We start from the raw sequence: 22,336 nt of genomic DNA, 5'->3' as shown, positions 1-22,336 counted from the left end.
AACTTTCATCATTCACTCCATCCCTGTTTTGCCAGAGGTGCTCTTATACTACAGTTATAAAACTGCAACATTAACACCCCTCCTTCAGAGTGCAGACACTGTACTTCCCATCTCCACGACCCAAGTCCGGCCTGCCGGTTTCCCTGAACCTCTTCACACTCCAACAGCATGTCAAGTCCTAAAAACCATTTGTCTCCATTCACTCCTATCTAGCACGCTCATGCATGCTTGCTGGAAGTCCAAGCCCCTCGCACACAAAACCTCCTTTACCCCCTCCCTCTAACCTTTCCTAAGCCAACCCCTAACCCGCTCAAAGGAAATAATATTTTAATATGTCCTCGTTATAGGAGATGCAAATGAAACGTACATTAATTTATGGGATGCTTAAATGTTACTTAAATCTAAATTATTTTCATTACAGGTTATTAATATACCCACCACCACCACAAAAAGGAGGAATATCTATATCCACAGATGACTATTGTTGCTTAGAGGAGGAACAGTTTCTCAATGATGTTATAATTGACTTCTACCTCAAGTGAGTACTGTATTTGACTTTTGGTTTTTCTATAATGTTAATTATAATGTATGGTAACAAATTATGTACCTTTCTTTGTCTTTTTGAATAATGCTTAGATATCACATTGTATTTTTAGCTTTGTGATGTAGACATATTAAAGGGAACCCTATTTCAGTTTTGCATTTAGGGGTATTGAACTGGACAGAGTAGTGGGTGATGGTAGCTACAGGGTACGGTGACGAGAGCAAAATTTGAATAATCTTTTGGATTTTCTTAATGCGGATGCGAGAAAGCTTTTTTTTATTAAGTAGTAAGAGCTGTTGTTAAATTTACAATAAGAGCTGTTATTCTACTCCATTTCATTTAAAAACCCAGCCCTGTCTAGCTAATGCTACCACCTATCAGAATGTCACCCACAGTAGTTTGTTACCACTCATATACTTTACCTATTTTCTGCTGTATGAACAAAGAAAACAGGTGTAAGGAAACATGCCTGGTGTCTCCACCTGCTGAAGGATCGAACTGAGACCCTAATCATGCTGAAAAATTCTTTAGTATATCAGTGCTATTGGGTTATCTTAAATATAAAACTTATTCCAATCTAATACACAAGCTTGTCCTTGTGAAGATCATACTCTTAATATAAGGAAAGTTTTTATTGCATTTATAGATTTAGAAAAGGCATATGATAGAGTGGATAGAGGAGCAATGTGGCAGATGTTGCAAGTATATGGAATAGGTGGTAAGTTACTAAATGCTGTAAAGAGTTTTTATGAGGATAGTGAGGCTCAGGTTAGGGTGTGTAGAAGAGAGGGAGACTACTTCCCGGCAAAAGTAGGTCTTAGACAGGGATGTGTAATGTCACCATGGTTGTTTAATATATTTATAAATGGGGTTGTAAAAGAAGTAAATACTAGGGTGTTTGGGAGAGGGGTGGGATTAAATTATGGCGAATTAAATACAAAATGGGAAGTGACACAGTTACTTTTTGCTGATGATACTGTGCTTATGGAAGATTCTAAAGAAAAATTGCGAAGGTTAGTGGACGAATTTGGGAGTGTGTGTAAAGGTAGAAAGCTGAAAGTGAACATAGAAGAGAGTAAGGTGATGAGGGTATCAAATGATTTAGATAAAGAAAAATTGGATATCAAATTGGGGAGGAGGAGTATGGAAGAAGTGAATGTTTTCAGATATTTGGGAGTTGACGTGTCGGCAGATGGATTTATGATTATTATTATTATTAACAACACATCAACTATCTCCCATCAAGGCAGGGTGGCCTAAAAAAAAAATCTTTCATCATTCACTGCATCACTGTCTTACATTCATCATATGTCATGCGAGGGGCTTGGACTTCTAGCAAGCGTGCATGAGCATGTTAGATAGGAGTGAATGGAGACAAATGGTTTTTGGGACCTGATGAGCTGTTGGAGTGTGAGCAGGGTAATATTTAGTGAAGGGATTCAGGGAAACTGGTTATTTTTATATAGCTGGACTTGAGTTCTGGAAATGGGAAGTACAATGCCTGCACTTCAAAGGAGGGGTTTGGGATATTGGCAGATTGGAGAGATGTGAAATAGAATGGTATATATATAATTTTTTTTTTTAACAAGTCGGCCGTCTCCCACCGAGGCAGGGTGACCCAAAAAAGAAAGAAAATCCCCCCAAAAAATACTTTCATCATCATTCAACTCTTTCACCTCACTCACACATAATCACTGTTTTTGCAGAGGTGCTCAGAACACAACAGCTTAGAAGCATATACCTATAAAGATACACAACATATCCCTCGAAACTGCTAATATCCCGAACCTCTTTTTTAGAGTGCAGGCATTGTACTTCCCATTTCCAGGACTCAAGTCCGGCTATATAAAAATAACCGGTTTCCCTGAATCCCTTCACTAAATATTACCCTGCTCACACTCCAACAGATCGTCACGTCCCAAATACCATTCATCTCCATTCACTTTTATCCAACACGCTCACGCACACTTAATCGAAGTCCAAGCCCCTCGCCCACAAAACCTCCTTTACCCTCTCCCTCCTACCTTTTCGAGGACGACCCCTACCCCGCCTTCCTTCCCCTACAGATTTATACACTCTCTATGTCATTCTACTTTGATTGATTCTCTCTAAATGACCAAACCACCTCAACAACCCCTCTTCAGCCCTCTGACTAATACTTTTATTAACTCCACACCTTCTCCTAATTTCCACACACCGAATTTTCTGCATAATATTTACACCACACATTGCCCTTAAACAGGACATCTCCACTGCCTCCAACCACCTCCTCGCTGCTGCATTCACAACCCAAGCTTCACACCCATATAAGAGTGTTGGTACTACTATACTTTCATACATTCCCTTCTTTGCCTCCATAGATAACGTTTTTTGTCTCCACATATACCTCAACACACCACTCACCTTTTTTCCCTCATCAATTCTATGATTAACCTCATCCTTCATAAATCCATTCACCAACATGTCAACTCCCAAATATCTTAAAACATTCACTTCTTCCATACTCCTCCTCCCCAATTTGATATCCAATTTTTCTTTATCTAAATCATTTGATACCCTCATCACCTTAGTCTTTTCTGTGTTCACTTTCAACTTGCTACCTTTACACACACTCCCAAACTCATACACTAACCTTTGCAATTTTTCTTTAGAATTTCCCATGATCACAGTGTCATCAGCAAAAAGCAACTCTGTCAATTCCTATTTTGTATTTGATTCCCCATAATTTAATCCCACCCCTCTCCCGAACACCCTAGCATTTACTTCTTTTGCAACCCCATCTATAAATATATTAAACAACCATGGTGACATTACACATCACTGTCTAAGACATACTTTTACCTGGAAGTAGTCTCCCTCTCTTCTACACACCCTAACCTGAGCCTCACTATCCTCATAAAAACTCTTTACAGCATATAGTAACTTACCACCTATTCCATATACTTGCAACATCTGCCACATTGCTCCCCTATCCACTCTATCATATGCCATTTCTAAATCCATAAATGTAATAAAAACTTCCCTACTTTTAACTAAATACTGTTCACATATATGCCTCAATGTAAACACTTGATCTTCACATCCCCTACCCACTCTGAAACCTCCTTGCTCATCCGCAATCCTACATTCTGTCTTACCTCTAATTCTTTCATTTATGACCCTACCGTACGCTTTTCCTGGTATACTCAGTAAACTTATTCCTCTATAATTTTTACAATCTCTTTTGCCCTCCTTCCCTTTATATAAAGGGACTATACATGCTCTGTGCCAATCCCTAGGTACCTTCCCCTTTTTCATACATTTCTTCTTTCAACACACCAGCCGCATCCCACCAAGGCAGGATGGCCCAAAAAGAAAAACGAAAGTTTCTCTTTTAAATTTAGTAAATTATACTGGAGAAGGGGTTACTAGCCCCTTGCTCCCGGCATTTTAGTCGCCTCTTATGACACGCATGGCTTACAGAGGAATAATACTGTTCCACTTCATACATTTATTAAAGAAAAATACCAACCACTCCAACAGTATATCCCCCCTTGCTTTTAACATTTCTGTCATAATCCCGTCAGTTCCAGTTGCTTTACCCCCTTTCATTCTACGTAATGCCTCACACACCTCCCCCACACTCGCATCCTGTTCTTCACTCCTAAAAGATGGTATACCTCCCTGGCCAGTGCATGAAATTACCGCTTCCCTTTCTTCGTCAACATTTAAAAGTTCATCAAAATATTCTCGCCATCTACCCAAAACCTCCTCTCCATCTACTAACTCCCCTACTCTCTTTTTAACTGACAAATCCATTTGTTCTCTAGGCTTTCTTAACTTGTTTAACTCACTCCAAAATTTTTTCTTATTTTCATTAAAATTTCTTGACAGTGCCTCTCTCACTCTATCATCTGCTCTCCTTTTGCACTCTCTCACCACTCTCTTCACCTTTCTTTTACTCTCCGTATACTCTACTCTTCTTATAACACTTGTGCTTTGTAAAAGCCTCTCATAAGCTAACTTTTTCTCTTTTAACACACCCTTTACTTCATCATTCCACCAATCACTCCTCTTTCTTCCTGCACCCACTCTCCTATAACCACAAACTTCTGCCCCACATTCTAATACTGCATTTTTAAAACTATTCCAACCCTCTTCAGCCCCACATTCTAATACTGCATTTTTAAAACTATTCCAACCCTCTTCAGCCTACCCCCACTACTCATACTTGCACCAGCCCACCTTTCTGCCAATAGTTCTTATATCTCACCCGAACTTCCTCCTCCCTTAGTTTATACACTTTCACTTCCCTCTTGCTTGTTGTTGCCATTTTTCTCTTTTCCCATCTACCTCTTACTCTAACTGTAGCTACAACTAAATAATGATCCGATATATCAGTTGCCCCTCCATAAACGTGTACATCCTGGAGCCTACCCATCAACCTTTCATGCACCAACACAAAATCTAACAAACTACTATCATTACATGCTTTATCATACCTTGTATATTTATCCTCTTGTTCATAAAATATGTATTACTTATTACTTATTTCTGCACATAGCTCAATTAAAGGCTCCCCAATTTCATTTACCCCTGGCACCCCAAATTTACCTACTACTCTCTCGACAACTTTTTTACCCACTTTAGCATTGAAATCCCCAACTACAATTACTTTCTCACTTGGTTCAAAACTACCCACGAATTCACTCAACATTTCCCAAAATCTCTCCTCTACACTTCTCTCTTCTCAAGGTGCATATACGCTTACTATAACCCACTTTTCACATCCAACCTTTATTTTACTCCACATAATCCTTGAATTAATACATTTATAGTCCCTCTTTTCCTGCCATACCTTATCCTTCAACGTTATTGCTACTCCTTTAGCTCTAATTCTATTTGAAACCCCTGACCTAATCCCATTTATTCCTCTCCACTGAAACACTCCCACCCCTTCAGCTTTGTTTCACTTAAAGCCAGGACATCCAGCTTCTTCTCATTCATAACATCCACAATCATCTCTTTCTTATCATTCGCACAACATCCATGCATACTCAGACAACCCACTTTGACAATTTTCTTCTTATTCTTTTTAGTAATTATTACAGGAAAAGGCGTTACTAGCCCATTGTTCCTGGCATTTTAGTTGACTTACAACACACATGGCTTACGGAGGAAAGATTCTTATTCCACTTCCCCATGGATATAAAAGGAAAAGTAATAAGAACAAGAACTATTAACCCTTTCAGGGTCCGTGCCGTAGATCTACGCCTTTACGTTCAGGGTTCAAACCGTAGATGTACGCCATGAGCTCAGCTCACTCTGATAAGCTGCGAGTGGAAAATTTGGGCCTAGATATGAGAGAATACATCTGTGGTATGTGTGCACCACATAAAACAAATCCTGCAGAACGCAGTGTATAATGAGAGAAAAAACTGAGACCGTGATTTTCGATTAAAACAGTGACTTTGCAGTGTTTTTTCGTATGTTTTTTATAGTTGTATTTGCGATTTCTTTGTCTCATTTGATAGAATGGAAGACATATTACAGAAATAGAGATGATTTTGCTTGGTTTTAGCACTGTAAATGGCTTGAAACTGAGCTCAAAGTAACGGAAATGTTAAATTTTTGCCGATGTTCAAGAGTAAACAAACGACCTAACACATCTAATACACACCAGTTGGTGGGTCTAATATACATTGACAAATGTGGTGATGATATTTATACAATTATTACAATATTGCATAAAAGTAAATCTTCTATTTTTTGGTTTGAATAAAAATTCATTATGTGAATAAAAAATCAAAATGGAATTCATTTGTAAAGCCTCGAAACGTAACTAATGAACAGAGGAAATGTTAGTTTAGTGCCAGGAATACCTACATTGTTTATTCTGGGCCCTATTTTGAAATTGGAATATTTTGAACTTTGTGTTATATTGGCCAAATTACCAATTTCCCATCACTTTATTTTGTAGTTGAAACAGTTGACTTGGCGATTTCTTGTGCTCAGTCGATAGAAAAGAAGTAATGCTAGTGAAATAGCTAAGAATTTTGTCAACTGGAATAATGTAATTGGCCTAAAATGGGAGTCAAAGTCGGCAAAATCGTCAATTCGTAAATATCGCTGACACATCAAAATTCGCGGGAGCATAATTTCGTCAATTTTCTATCATATTCCGTACTTTTTGTTTTATTACCTTCAGGAAAAGATTCTTTACCATTTCATAAGAAAAAATAATTTTTTTTTTTTTTTTTTTTTTTTGAAATTCTTGGACACTTTGAAATTTGGCCTCTGGACCCTGAAAGGGTTAAGATAAAATCAAAGAAAACTCAGATGTGTGTGTATAAATAAACGTGTACATGTATGTGTAGTGTGACCTAAGTGTAAGTAGAAGTAGCAAGACGTACCCGTAATCTTGCGTATTGATGAGACAGACGAAAGACACCAGCAATCCTACCATCATGTAAAACAATTACAGGCTTTCATTTTACACTCACTTGGCAGGACGGTAGTACCTCCCTGGATGGTTGCTGTCTACCAACGTACTGCTTCACTAAATATTACCCTTCTGACACTCCAATAGCTCATCAGGTCCCAAATACCATTTGTCTCCATTCACTCCTGTCTAACATGCTCATGCACGCTTGCTGGAAGTTCAAGCCCCTCACCCACAAAACCTCCTTGTCCCTCTCCCTCCAACCTTTTCGAGGACGACCCCGACCCTATTTATTTATTGTCTTTTTGTTTTTTTTAGCTCCTAATCATAATATTTACCAGGGGAGATCATTACACTTAAATACTAGTAGTGAATGACGTACTGAGATTAATAGTTACTTAGATAAATGTAAGCATTGGTACTAAATTTGTACTGGTTAACACTGTTGGGGGGATTTGTCATGTTTACATGCCTTCTGGTGAATATTGGGAAAATGTTTTTATGAGCATGAGATGCCCTATACAGTTTTATTCCTGCTGTCCTCGCTATATTTTCTTTGTTAATTACTATAATCTAATATTATGCCATTTTGTATCATTATGTAGGTGGCTACTGCAAAGTAAGTTATCAGAGATACACAGGGTGCATACACACGTCTTTTCCACTTTCTTCTATAAACGACTTACATCAAAGCCTAAGAAACGAAGACTCAATGCACCAGAAGATGACCCAAAACTAAGTGCTGCTGAGAAGAGACATGCTCGGGTGAAGTCTTGGACGAAAAGTGTGGATATTTTCTCCAAGGACTTCATTATTATTCCAATTAATGAACAGTAAGTTAAGCTCAGTATAGTTGTATATTGTGCTGTGATGAATAGTTTTTTGAACAGTGACTTATTGATTATGATTGTCAACCCAAGTGTGAGAACTTTCTCTATCCGTTATGGATAGAAAAGTAAATGCAAATAACCTACAATATATTACACAAAATTTACTTCAGTGCTGCAGTTATATTCGTGATATTAATAGATGATGTAATGTCTAATATTTCATGAAAAAAAAGTTAAGATTAATAATTAATTTGTGAGATCTAAAGAACCCAAATATCCTAAAAGTTATATTAGATTACAGTAATGTGATATGTCCTAAAAGTATCTTTGTGATTTTCTTGTTGAACTAGGTAAACTGGCACACATACACCATGGATTGATATTTAACACCCAAATCACATTAAATTATGAATTCTTTAAACAATTATTAGTTCCAGTTGACTGGACCCAGTAATTGGACATATAGTTATGTGGTCAAGGCAGTATGGGTTTGGAACATGCTCAGGCACTTAAACTTAAGTCTTTGCTTTCAGTGCACACTGGTTTCTTGCCATTATATGCTTCCCTGGCTTGGATAGTCCTGTGCGAATGTCAGACGGTCAACCTGTTCCAAATACTGTTCCGGATATACCCAAGAGACTTAGGTCTAGCAAGCCAAAGAATAGGATTGAGGTGAGCCATTCTTTAAATCCAAGCAGTTTATTCTCTCTCAGCTCATTTATTTGCAGTATAATAGCAGCCATACGTTGTTTGATGTAGTGTTTCTGACTTGTGTGGGTGTGAAGCATTATCTTTTAATGTTACTATGTTATATGAACATTATAATTAAATGAATGGCAGAGGGGAAGTTGAGGTTTGACCATGTAGAAGGAAAAGTGAAAGATTGAGAGAATAAGTGGGTATATTAACCCTTTGACTGTTTCGGTCGTATATGTACGTCTTACGGGCCACCGTTTTTGACGTACATTTATATACTCGTAAATTTTAGCAGCTTCAAATCAAGGAGGAGAAAGCTGGTAGGCCCACATGTGAGAGAATGGGTCTGTGTGGTCAGTGTGCACCATATATAAAAAATTCTGCAGCACGTAGTGCATAATGAGAAAAAAAATCTCCGACCGTTTTTTTTTTAATTAAAATGCCGACTTTGTGGTCTATTTTAGTATAGTATTTATGGTTGTATTCGCCTTTTCTTCGTCTCATTTGATAGAATGGAAAACATATTATAGAAATAGAGGTGATTTTGATTGATTTTACTATGAAAAGAACCTTGAAATGGAGCTCAAATAAGGGAAATGTTTGATTTTTGCTGATGTTCAAAAGTAAACAAATGATGTCATTTTCCAATAAATGTCCAAGTAACCATTCTAATATGCAGTCATGAACAGTCATGAGATTATTTATACAATTATTACAATATTGCAGTAGTCTGCATAACAGTAAATCTTTTATTTTTTGTTTGAATAAAAATTAAAAATAGAAAGCAAGAGTAATATCAGAGGGGCCTAGAGACGTGACTGATGAACAAAAAATGTTATTTTAGAGCCAGGAATGTGCATTGTTCATTCTGGACCCTGTTTTGAAATTGTCATATTTTTTAATTTTCATGAAATTGGCCAAATTGCAAATTTCTGACCATGTTATTGGGTAGTTGAAATCGGTAAATGGGCAATTTCCTGTACTTAATTGATAGAAAAAACGGAGTTCTAAAGAAATAGCTATGAGTTTCATCAACTGGAACAATGGAATTAGCAGAAAATAGGGCTCAAACTGGGCAAAATCGCCGATTCGTAAATATCGCCGGGGTTGCTAACTTCACGAGAGCGTATTTCTGTCAGTTTTTCATAAAATTTCATTCTTTTGGTGTTATTACAATCAAGAAAAGATTCTCTATCATTTCGTAAGAATTTTTTTTTTTTTCGGAAATTTTGCGACACCAGGAGACACCTCAGGATTTGGGGTTGCGACAGTCAAGGGGTTAAATTGAGTTGAATGGAATGAGTTTTAAGGCACAGAAGCAGGCATTAAAAGGCATGAAATGAACAACCAGCAGGCATGTGTAAGTGTATTTGAGGGATTTGAAGGTGATTGGTATTAGATGATGTACTGTTGGAGTGTGGTCGTATCTTTAAAATGATTCTGGGAAACCAGTTACCTTTTTTTGAGTTTTGGAAGTGGGAAGCATAGTGCCTGCTCATATGGCATTGATCGGGAGGTTTCAGATTAGTGGATCATATCTGTGCCAGTCTTAATAGGCAGCATGGAAGCAAGTAATAATGAACTTCATTTTGCCTTGAAAATGACCAAGGTTACAGTCTTTTTCATTTGCATATATACAACAATATTATAAAATATGACACACACCAGATCCCTGTAATTGATGATGGAGAGTGGAGTGATAGAGATGAAGCTGAAGGAGATGAAGATGAATTGGAAGAGGATGAAGAGGAGGATGAGGAAACTCCTCCCAATAAGAAGAGTAAAGTTGATGAGCAAAATTCTGGAGAATGCCAGTCTACCAAACTTGAGACAGCTCAGCCAGTATCCATCAAGCAGTGAGTTACCGTCATTTATTTTTCTTCAGTTTGACATCATTTTATGACTTGGGATGAGATGGTAATTGATAGTTTTGAAGTTCTCAGCATAATTAGCTAAGGCTACGTATTGTCATAATTCATAACACATTGGGTGGAGATAGAAGAAGTTTGAACTACTACTTTCAACAAACTGGCTGTATCCTGCCAAGGCAGGGTGACCCAAAAAGAAGAACAGAAGTTTCTCTTTTTAAATTTATGTAGTAATGTATACAAGAAAAGGGGTTACTAAATTTTAACATAATTTATTTAATTTATGAGTGGAATTTTGTTAAAGCACAGCTATAAAATCTTTGCTAGATATTACTAAAGTAGCTAGCCACTCATCACAGGTGTATAATGTGTGTCATGCTGTAGGAATAGGTTTTCATCACATTTACAAACTTCTTACATTTGTTAACACATACCTTTACTTTCCTGTGAGCTTATTTCGTAATCCCATATCAGACCAGGCTGTAGAGAAGATGATCAGTTAAAGGTAACTTATGGATAACCATAAATAGCAAGGTGTAAAATAATAATTAACACTAGGGTACAATGTTCTTTCAGTAGGGAATAGTTCACCAAGTGTTTGTTGCATTTTGACTCATATTGAAGGAAAGCACTGCAGACAAGAGTGAAAGGTGTGATATAATACAGTGGGCCAAGAAAAGAACTATTGACATAAAGAAATATATTATTAATAGAATTGATTGTCAGATAATATGGTAGTTGCATTTCTGAAAACAACATGTAATCAAAAAATGCATGTAAAGTAAACTGAAGAACATATGGGGAAAATAGTTTTACATTCATTAGAACCCCCTTACCCCCAAATATGGCAAACCAAATGCTTCATGGGTCTTGAAATGTAAAAACAACTATGTTAATGTAATTGTATGTGGATGTTTAAAAAATTTCGTAAATGTTACTTCTTACCTTAAATTTTGGTTGCTGCTGCATGTCGTTGATTTTGATAGGAGCAGAGAGGTATGGTGCTGCCTTTCTGGGCAGAGGAGGAAGCTAGTGGATTGTTTGCAGAGGTGGAAGGTGGTGGATTGTTAGCTGAGGTGGAAGATAGTGGACCATTAGCCAGGTTGGAAGGTGGTGGACCACTAGCCAAGGTGGAGGGTAATGGATCACTAGCCGACGTGGAGGGTAGTGGACCACTAGCCGACGTGGAGGGTAGTGGACCACTAGCCGACGTGGAGGGTAGTGGACCACTAGCCGACATGGAGGGTAGTAGACCACTAGCCGACGTGGAGGGTAGTAGACCACTAGCCGACGTGGAGGGTAGTGGACCACTAGCCGACGTGGAGGGTAGTGGACCACTAGCCGACGTGGAGGGTAGTGGACCACTAGCCAACGTGGAGGGTAGTGGACCACTAGCCGACGTGGAGGGTAGTGGACCACTAGCTGAGTTGGTGCCTCTTCTCTCTAGTTCCAGGATAACATTTATTCGTCTTCAGTACCATTGTTAATATCCAGACACGAGATGGGATGATGAAAGGATCAAAAGTTGATTTACTAACACGTGCTGAGTTTGGTATTGGATGTGTATAAACAGAGCACTGGGTGAGGGAGGTTGTGTACATTATGAAGGCTTTTCCTGTAAGACAATGGACTCGTCCTGAGGCTCAATGGGAGGTGGAGGGTAAAAAACATGGGACATGCCACTTTTTCCCTACATGTACTCCATGTAAACCGATTTTTATGGCATGTTCACATAAAATATGCTGCAGTTTTGCAACCATGTTATAACAAAAATGCATTGACAGCTTGCATGCTGTCCATAAGTCTCCTGTATGTTAACAAAAGACTTCTATTAATGTTGGTAGAATTACCGAGAATATGTTAGATAAAAGGACACAAGTGTAAATAATGTGACATTTTATTGTGGCAATGTTTTGCTCTACAGGAGCTTGATAAAGTTTGATAAAGCTTCCCCTCCTTTTCCTTTTTTCATAAGAAAAAATAGTACATGAGTAGACATGTTTATTATTTTGAAATTATAGATTCAAACCAAGCTGCAGTAGATTCATTTGTATCATTATTTATAAGAATAGTTTTAAATAAATGGGATTAAGTCAGGAGTATCTGAGAGAGTTAGAGCTAAGGAAGGGGTAGCAATAATGTTGAAGGATCGGTTATGGAAGGAAAGGAGGGAATATAAATGTGTAAATTCAAGGATTATGTGGATTAAAATAAGGGTTGGATGCAAGAAGTGGGTCATAATAAGCATGTATGCACCAGAAGAGAGTGTAGAGGAGAGAGAGAGAGAGATTTTAGGAGATGTTAAGCGAATGTATAGGAGCCTTTGAACCAAGTGAGAGAGTAATTATGGTACGGGACCTAAATGCTAAAGTAGGACAAACGTTTAGAGAGGGTGTGGTAGGTAAGTTTGGGGTGCCAGGTGTAAATGATAATGGGAGCCCTTTGATTGAACTTTGAATAGAAAGGAGTTTAGTTATAGGTAATACATATTTTAAGAAAAATAGAATAAATAAATATACAAGATATGATGTAGGGCGAAATGACAGTAGTTTGTTGGACTGCGTATTTGTAGATAAAAGACTGTTGAGTAGACTTCAGGATGTGTAAGTTTATAGAGGGGCTACAGATATATCAGATAACTTTTTAGTTGTAGCTACAGTGAAAGTAAAAGGTAGATGGGATACAAGGAAAATAGAAGCAGCAAGTAAGAGAGAGGTTAAGGTTTATAAACTAAAAGAGGAGGCAGTTAGGGTAAGATATAAACAACTATTGGAGGATAGATGGGTTAGTGAGAGTATAGGCAATGGGGTTGAAGATGTATGGGGTAGGTTTAAGAATGTAGTGTTAGTGTTCAGCAGAAGTTTGTGGTTACAGGAAAGTGGGTGTGGGAGGGAAGAAGAATGATTGGTGGAATGATGATGTAGAGAGAGTAGTAAGGGAGAAAAAGTTAGCATATGAGAGGTTTTTACAAAGTAGAAGTGATGCAAGGAGGGAAGAGTGTATGGAGAGAAAAAGAGTGCCTAAGAGAGTGGTGAAGCAATGTAAAAAGAGAGCAAATGAGAGAGTGGGTGAGATGTTATCAACAAATTTTGTTGAAAATAAGAAAAAAAAATTGGAGTGAGATTAACAAGTTGAGGAAACCTAGGGAACAAATGGATTTGTTAGTTAAAAATAGGAGAGGAGAGTTATTAAATGGAGAGTTAGAGGTATTGGGAAGATGGAGGGAATATTTTGAGGAATTGTTAAATGTTGTTGAAGATAGGGAAGTTGTGTATAGGGCAAGGAGGAATAACATCTTCTAGGCGTGAGGAAGAGCCAGTTATGAGTGTGGGGGAAGTTCGTGAGGCAGTGGGTAGAATGAAAGTGGGTAAGGCAGCTAGGATTGATGGGATAAAGATAGAAATGTTCAATTAAAAGCATGTTAGGATATAGTTTTGGAGTGGTTGGTGCTATTATTTAATAAATGTATGGAAGAAGGTAAGGTACCTAGGGATTGGCAGAGAGCATGCATAGTTCCTTTGTATAAAGGCATAGGGGACAAAAGAGAGTGCAAAAATTATAGGGGAATAAATCTGTTGAGTATACCTGGTAAAGTGTATGGTAGTTATTATGGAAAGAATTAAGAATGAGACGGAGAGTAGGATAGCAGATGAACAAGGAGGCTTTAGGAAAGGTAGAGGGTGTGTAGACTAAGTGTTTACAGTAAAACATATAGGTGAACAGTATTTAGATAAGGCTAAAGAGGTTTTTGTGGCATTTATGGATTTGGAAAAGGCGTATGACAGGTGGATAGGGGGGCAATGTCGCAGATGTTGCAGGTGTATGGTATAGGAGGTAGGTTACTGAAAGCAGTGAAGAGTTTTTAAGAGGATAGTGAGGCTCGGGTTAGAGTGTATAGGAAAGAGGAAGATTATTTCCCAGTAAAAGTGGGCCTTAGACAAGGATGTGTGATGTCACCATGGTTGTTCAATATATTTATAGATGGAGTTGTAAGAGAAGTGAATGAGAGGGTCTTGGCAAGAGGTGTGGGGTTAAAAGAATCAAACACAAAGTGAGAGTTGTCACAATTGCTTTTTGTTGATGACACTGCTTTTGGGAGATTCTGGAGAGTATTTGCAGAGGTTAGTGGATGAATTTGGTAGGGTATGTAAAAGAAGAAAATTAAAAGTGAATATAGGCAAGAGTAAGGTTATGAGGATAACAAAAAGATTAGGTGATGAAAGATTGGATATCAGATTGGAGGGAGAGAGTATGGAGGACGTGAATGTATTCAGATATTTGGGAGTGGACATGTCAGCAGATGGTCTATGAAAGATGAGATGAATCATAGAATTGATGAGGGTAAAAAGGTGAGCTGTGCACTTAGGAGTCTGTGGAGACAAAGAACTTTGTCCTTGGAAGCAAAGATGGGAATGTATGAGAGTATAGTTTTACCAATGCTCTTATATGGTTGTGAAGCATGGGTGATGAATGTTACAGTGAGGAGAAGGCTGGAGGCAGTGGAGATGTCATGTCTGAGGGCAATTTGTGGTGTGAATATAATGCAGAGAATTCGTAGTTTGGAAATTAGGAGGAGGCGTGGGATTGCCACAACTGTTGTCCAGAGGGCTGAAGACAGATTGTTGAGGTGGTTCGGACACGTAGAGAGAATGGAACGAAACAGAATGACTTCGAGAGTGTGTAAATCTGTAGTGGAAGGAAGGTGGGGTAGGGGTCAGCCTAGGGAATGTTGGAGGGAGGGGGTAAAGGAGGTTTTGTGTGTGAGGGGCTTGGGCTTCCAGCAAGCATGGGTGAGTGTATTTGATAATAGTGACTGGAGACAAATGGTTTTTAATACTTGACGTGCTGTTGGAATGAGCAAAGTAACATTTATGATGGGATTCTGGGAAACCGGCAGGTCGGACTTGAGGCCTGGAGATGGAAAGTACAGTGTTTGCACTCTGAAGGAGGGGTGTTAATGTTGCAGTTTTATAAACTGTAGTGTAAAGCACCCCTCTGGCAAGACAGTGATGGGGTGAATAATGATGAAAGTTTTTTTCTTTTTCGGGCCATCCTTCCTTGATGAGAATCGGCCAATGTGTTAATAAAAATAATAGTTTTAACTATTTTATGTTTTTACCCAGGCCTTGTATATTGATCTTCGACTCTCTAACTGGAGCAAATCGAGCACGGATTGTGGCCACTCTGCGAGACTATCTCATGGTGGAACACAGACTAAGAAAAGGTACAGAGAAAGTCTATAACAGAGACACCATGAAGGGTGCATGCCCACGAGTACCACAGCAGACAAATTATTCTGACTGTGGTATATATACCCTCCAGTTTGCAGAAAGTTTCTTTGAGGTAAGAATATTAAAATTACATTAGCTTTTTATCTGTTGCAGTTTAAAGACAGTTTGTCTGTTTATAGACATAAGAAAGAATATATCTATTGCCTCTATACTCTCCAATCTGATGACTATGACCTCATAACCTTAATTTTTTGTTACTGTCATCCCTCCTCACCCCCTTCTTTGTTTATGTTCTTTTATCTTCTTTTACACATCTAAATTCCACCAATATTTGCAACTTCTCTATAGAATCTCCCCAAAAGAGCCCATTCCATCCATTAGAGTAATTTCATATCAGACTCTTATCATTTAATCCTACACACCTTCCCAACATTCTTGCAATCACTTCTTCTACAGCCATTTCTATAAGTATATTGAACAACCATGATGGTATCATATATCTGTATTCAAGAACTATTTACTATTCCTTTTCTGTCCTACACACCCTAACTAGAGCATCACTTTTTTAATAAAAACGTTACTGTTTATAACTTTACTGCTTATGGTATCTTGCCACATATTCCATAAATCTGCAACATCTGTCACATTGCCACCACCATTCACCCTATAATAAGCCTTTTCTAAATCCACAAATGTGACAGTTTATCCAAACACTTGGTTCATACATCTTCTAACATTTTTTAAATTTTTTTTGTTCTTCTGTTGTCTTTAATTGTATTATAAATTTTATGGCAGATATTGTGATGAAGATTTAAGAGGTGATATTTTGTTGTGATGCAGTATTGCTATTAAATTTGTTTTTATTAAAAGGTAATTTCAATGAAATGTATAGTATAATACTTAATAATAATAATGCTTAGTAATATTTTGCGAAGGGATTCAGGGAAACCAGTTAGCCAGACTTGAGTCCTGGAAATTGGAAGTACAATGCCTGCACTTTAAAGGAGGGGTCTGGGATATTGGCAGTTTGGAGGGATGTCTAAGCTGTTGTCTGAGCTCTTCTGCAAAGACAGTGATTATGTATGAATGATGGTGAAAGTGTTGAATGATGATGAAAGATTTTTCTTTCTTTTTAGGTCACCCTGCCTCAGTGGGAAACGGCTGACGTATTAAAAAAAACTACAAACTGAAATACGAATTGACAATGTTATTTTTTTTCAGCATCCCCTCAAGGACTACACATTCCCAATTCGTACGCTTACCGAGTGGTTCCCACAAGAAGTAGTGAGAGGAAAGCGAGAAGCTATTGCTAAATTGATTGCGAACCTAATGGAACAGCACAACCCAAATCATAGTTTCATAACACTACCAGATATCTACTTTTCTTCTGATGACAAAATTGACAAAGGTGGTGCAAGTGTAACCCATGCTGTGGCTACTCCAGTTGCCCAAGATAGTCCTTCAGTTGAAAACAACTCTGTAAATAAGATAAATGTGAATTCAGAACAATCAGTAGTTCCAGCTCAGGATAGTAGCAAGACTGAAAAAGTGATTGAAAGTGAGGAAAGTGCTTCTGAAGGAGTTGGGTCATCAAAAGAACAAAAGCAAAGCATCTTCAATAATTTCAGTCCTAATACAATAAATGTAAATACCTCTTGTGAGGCAGAGTTGAAACTTCATAAAGAAGGTGAAAGCAGTGTTCTTGCCAAATCGCTTAGTTCTCCTGCTTCCATCACTTCGGTCAAAACCTTGCCTAATAAACCTGTTTCTGTTAAATCTCCAGTTAATGTTGAATCTGGCAAATGTGAACCAACTTTCTCTCTTCCCACGAGTCAACTGAACATTAAAAAATATTCTAATCCAGCCTATTCCTATGACAAGAGTGTACCCTCGCAAAAGACTAATACACATACCATTTCACCGGAATCGCACAATAATGTGAAAAGACAAATAATTTATGAAAGCGATGAATCCATTTTTCCTGTGAAAGGCGATAAAAAAAAAGCTCCCACAAAAGAAAATAGCATACCACAAATTAAAGAAACTAATTTAGTCACTGAGTTAAATGCTCGTAATAAATCTGGTCTTAATTTTCTTCAATCAGTATATAATGATGATAGTCTAGATGAAGGAAGTCGGATAAACAGTAATAAGACAGAGTCTCAGTTTAATGGTGATAATTCTGTTTCATATGGAATTAAAAACACCTATAATCCTGATGTGAGTGCTGTACATGGTCATGGTGTTTATGGTAACAAATTAATAAAAGAAAGATTAAAAATTACTGAAAATAAGACAAAACTTGTAAATGGGACAGTTGAGACTGTTACTAAAGGTGATCAGTCAGTACAAGGGGAATCCAACACACAAGCTATACAACCTTCATCAGTAATGTTTGACAAGGCCAAAAGTCTCTATCCTCAGGCTTCTAGTGTTTCTAGAATGGCCTCTCCCCCAAAGTATACGCCTAAGAAAAATTCAAATATTTCATTACAGGGTCTTGGCACTTCCAAAGCTGCATTTTCATCAAATTCTGTTACCAAATCCTTCGCACAGTCAGTCAGTACTGTACAGACGAGAAGGGTACCAGCATCAGGGAAAACTGCATTTAGTTCGAGTTCTGGTATTGTAAGTGAAGAATTGACTTCAAATCCTGTGAAGACTGGACAAAGAGCCATTATTGATAGAGACACTGCTGAGGTCTTGCTCATTATGAATCCAGCAAGCCCTGTTTCTAGCAACTCTACATCAAACAAACCATCATTAGGGAATTCGCCAACAGAGCAACAGAATATATTCATTGATGAAGACTCAAATTATGGAAATTTAGCATGTTCTGATAGACAGTCAGTGAGAACAGTATCGACACCCACAACTAGTAGACCAGTGTTATCTTCCACTCATGATCGTGGTTGCCACACCAGTTCTTTGGGACGGCGAAGTGGCAGTGAATATGTTACTAGTGTTCCCCTTGGTTCTTCATCTCCAACATTAACCGGAACTTCCACTCCAGCAGTATTTAGGTTTAATGAACGTGTCACCTCCTCAGGTAGGACAATTGCTCCTCCAAAGCGCTACCTAGATGATGATGATGATACATTTTCAAAGAAACGTCGTGATAAATCTGCACAGGGCAAACCACGTAGTATTGTTAGATAGGTTTCCAAGAAGAATTTAGACAGCTGAATGTGTTTGATGTGGCCAAAATTTTTAACTTTTAGGGGCAAAGAGTTTGCCAGAAAAAGAATAATATTTTTTCCTCTCGAGTGATACTGGAAAATTCTCAAAATAGGGAGTTGAAAAATGTAAAGTTAACAACAATTTAATGTGTGTGTATTTTTTTTTTTTCAAAGATGTATTCCTACTGCTGTTCTTACTTTTTTTTTTTTATTTTTTTTTTTACAGTATATTACCAAGGCATTATTGGGTAATAAATATTGCACTTTCTGAAAGCCACTTTTTTTCCACCAAGATAAAAAATCACACCATCAGACTTGATATGATTTAGTTACATTTTGAAGATTTTTTTTTTATAGTATAGAGTTTTTGCAGTATGAAGTAAAAAAAAATTCTTGTATTAAAATTTTTGCTAATGAGTTATTCAGGTTATACACATTTGAGTGATAGTGTTGCCATTAAATCATACTTTATTAATTGGTTGAGCTATACACTGACTGTATAGATGAACTATAAGAATAACCCACAGTATGAAAGTAATGCAAATATTTCTATACTGTTGAATGTTTATTCTTTTATACTGACTTGTTTTATATAAAAAAAGTTTAAAGGCAGCACAGACCATCGCGCCAAGCTTGTGGAAGTACAATGTGCCAAGTGCCTTTCCTAGTGATTCTGATGTGAGGCAACTTGCTGGATAATCATAAAAGATTGTAAGATAGTTTCATTTTGGAAATTTCATTGCATTTTATCTTATTTCACAGTGTTATTAGGATTAAAAATGATTGAATACCACTATGATAATAAATTTCCTATCACAAGAACAGGGCTTTACAGGTAAATGAAAAACAAAAGAAAATAAAGCAGTTTTGTTACCAAAATGACTGAGGCAAATAAGCTTTGTAATTCTATTTACTGTTGCTTTAATGGAAGTTATTTTAAATTGAATACAGGGTGTCCACAAAGTCCTTTTCTGACATCAAATATTTTTTTACAATAAATTGGTACATATGGTATATTGACAATGAAGTTTCCTGCCTTTTGTAGGTTAACTAATGAGTTTTTCTATAGCTTAATGGCTGTCTAATCTATGCAACCTCAGTGTGTACATCTAGTGCCCCATAACACATCTAATTGATACTCTGGTTCATTTAACATATTGGCCAACATACCTGGTGTGACCTCTGATTGCTGTCATTATTCTAGCTTGGAAGGTTTTTAATGTCAGCTGTTGTTATCCAGATAACATAGTTCTTCAGAAACCCTTACAACAGGACTAAAGGTGTGATATCATATGAATATGGTCATTTTATGGGCCTTCACACCCAGTCCACCTGACAGGGAACTGAATGTTAAAATAATTAATTACTCGGTTGTATGCAGAAAACTACGTTTTCATATTTTTTTTTTATCATTGTAAGAAATTATTGAACTCGGAATAGGACTAATTATTATTATTTATTAATTATTATTATTAATGTTCTGAAGCTTATTTGACAGTGTAAACAGGAACAAATGTTATGCTGTAAGTGTAAGATAATGGTATTTGATCATAATGGAAAGGTTAAGGTTATGAACAGTAAATGTGCTTTGTCATCAGTGCCTGCATACATGAATATGATTGTATACATGAATATATCCATGCATAAATCAATATATGCATGCAGCAGCATCTAGGTGAATGCATGTATATACACATACATTACATGCAATCATAAATACATACATTTGTACACACACGTACTTCGAGTATACAGCACCTGTGTGAAACACACACCTTAAAAAGAATGTTGAGAAACTGGAGGAAGTGAAGCATCATGCAACGAGACATGTTCCTGAGCCAAGGGGCATGAGATAAAAAAAAAAAAGCAGCTAACAGAATTGAATCTAATTATGGAGGACTGAAGAACCAGGGAGGGGATAACATGATAGCAACAAGAAAAATACTCTGGAATTGATAATATAAGTACAGGGATAGGCAGTTTGACAGGCGAGAAATGGGAGCTCTAGGACACTGATGAAAGATAGTCACAGAAGATTCATAGGAATGTTAGGAAGTATTTTTTTCAGTCTGAGTGGTTGGGAAGTGGAATGATCTTGGAAAGGAAGTGGTAGATGCAGACTCCATATACAGTTTTAAGAGCAGGTATAATAGGACCCATGAGGCAAAGAGGGAGTAAATCTGACAAGTGGCAAGAGGCAGGGCCAGGATCTGAGAATCAACCCCTGCAACCACAGGTAGGTGAGCATGTGTCTTCATGTATATTAGCAGTTGAGGTTCCACATGGGATCCTAATCTTCATTATTGACAAGCTAGACCAAGACTGACAGATACCATCTTTGAAGTTATCCGATTTCTTTATTGATGTTTTGTATGTTTCTTCATCCATCATCAGAATGTAAAAAAAATGTATAAATGTAAGTAAAGCATGATTTAATTGCATTACATTTTTAGATTCTGATGATGGATGAAGAAATACCTGAAACATTAATAAAGAAATCAAATAACCTTTAAAGATGGTTTTCATCACAGCTTTGCTCCTGCTTTTCATGTGTTTGTATGTATGTACATATGTATGTATGTACTTATGCATGCATGCATTATTTTAACAAACTAGCAGTCTCCCACCAGGGCAGGGTGACCTGAAAGAGAAACACTTTCAACATCATTTACTTCATCACTGTCTTGCCAGAGGTGTGCCAGTACTACTGTTCAGATACCCCTCCAAACTGCAAATATCCTCACCCTTCATTCAAAGTGCAACCACTGTACTTTCCACCTCAAGTCCAGCTGACTAGTTTTCCTGAATCCCTTTGTAGATGTTACCTTGCTCACACTCCAACAGTCTGTCAAGTCCCAAAACCATTTGCCTCCACTCTTATCTGACAAGCTCACACATGCCTGCTGGATGTCCAAGGCCCTTGTACACAGTATATATATTCACATTTATATTACACACACACACACACACACTGCATGCTGTGAGATCACAATTGCACAGTTGCTAGATATACATATATATACTGTACATGTACAGATGCAGTGTATATTACATATCCCCTGTGGTCTGATCCCTTAGCATATTTATATAAGGTTAGTGTTAATAACAGTCTGATTTGTTTATGGATGTTTGTATTGGATTGGTTAGGAACTCCCAAAATATCTCTCAGGAACGACAAGTTAAATCAATGAAGTTTTAATAATGTTTGCAATTATGGTTTGAATAATGAAGCCTCTTGTACAAACTTTGTGTTTAACTTGAAACTTTGTGCACTGTTGCACTTGAGTTACTGTTTAAGTAGCTCCGAAAGAAGAAACATAATGGACATGCTGTGTTTACAAGATCACTAATTACTGTTTCTTTCACATTATAATTTGTTCGGGAAATGTATATATGAAATGGTGCTCTATATGCAAGTTAGATAATGCATAGTCCTGAAACAGAATCTCTTGGAGGACATGATTATTTATGGTTACAAAATACAAAAATCCTGGCATATCGCATACCATACTTTATATTTATGAACAGTTACTATACTGGAAGTTGTTTGCAGAGATAGTGTTTTGC

General features: G+C 37.4%; 1 protein-coding gene across 10 annotated transcripts in view; it reads left to right on the top strand.

Moving 5' to 3' along the window:
- The window catches only part of LOC128698933 (uncharacterized), a 122,885-nt gene extending 102,227 nt beyond the window's left edge, over nucleotides 1-20,658 (top strand). For all 10 annotated transcript variants that reach the window (XM_070090306.1, XM_070090307.1, XM_070090305.1 and 7 more), the window contains 6 exons: nucleotides 422-538; nucleotides 7,571-7,798; nucleotides 8,329-8,467; nucleotides 10,160-10,347; nucleotides 15,483-15,702; nucleotides 16,812-20,658. In XM_070090306.1, coding sequence (XP_069946407.1) covers nucleotides 422-538; nucleotides 7,571-7,798; nucleotides 8,329-8,467; nucleotides 10,160-10,347; nucleotides 15,483-15,702; nucleotides 16,812-18,749 — 2,830 coding nt within the window. In that variant the 3' untranslated portion in view covers nucleotides 18,750-20,658. The remainder of the gene's footprint in view (nucleotides 1-421; nucleotides 539-7,570; nucleotides 7,799-8,328; nucleotides 8,468-10,159; nucleotides 10,348-15,482; nucleotides 15,703-16,811) is intronic.
- The last annotated feature ends 1,678 nt before the right edge of the window (nucleotides 20,659-22,336 follow it).

This window comes from Cherax quadricarinatus, chromosome 31, assembly GCF_038502225.1.
Source record: "Cherax quadricarinatus isolate ZL_2023a chromosome 31, ASM3850222v1, whole genome shotgun sequence".
In the NCBI taxonomy this organism is placed as follows: Eukaryota; Metazoa; Arthropoda; class Malacostraca; order Decapoda; family Parastacidae; genus Cherax; species Cherax quadricarinatus.
Note: the sequence above shows the minus strand (reverse complement) of the source record. Positions and strands in the feature narration are given on the sequence as shown.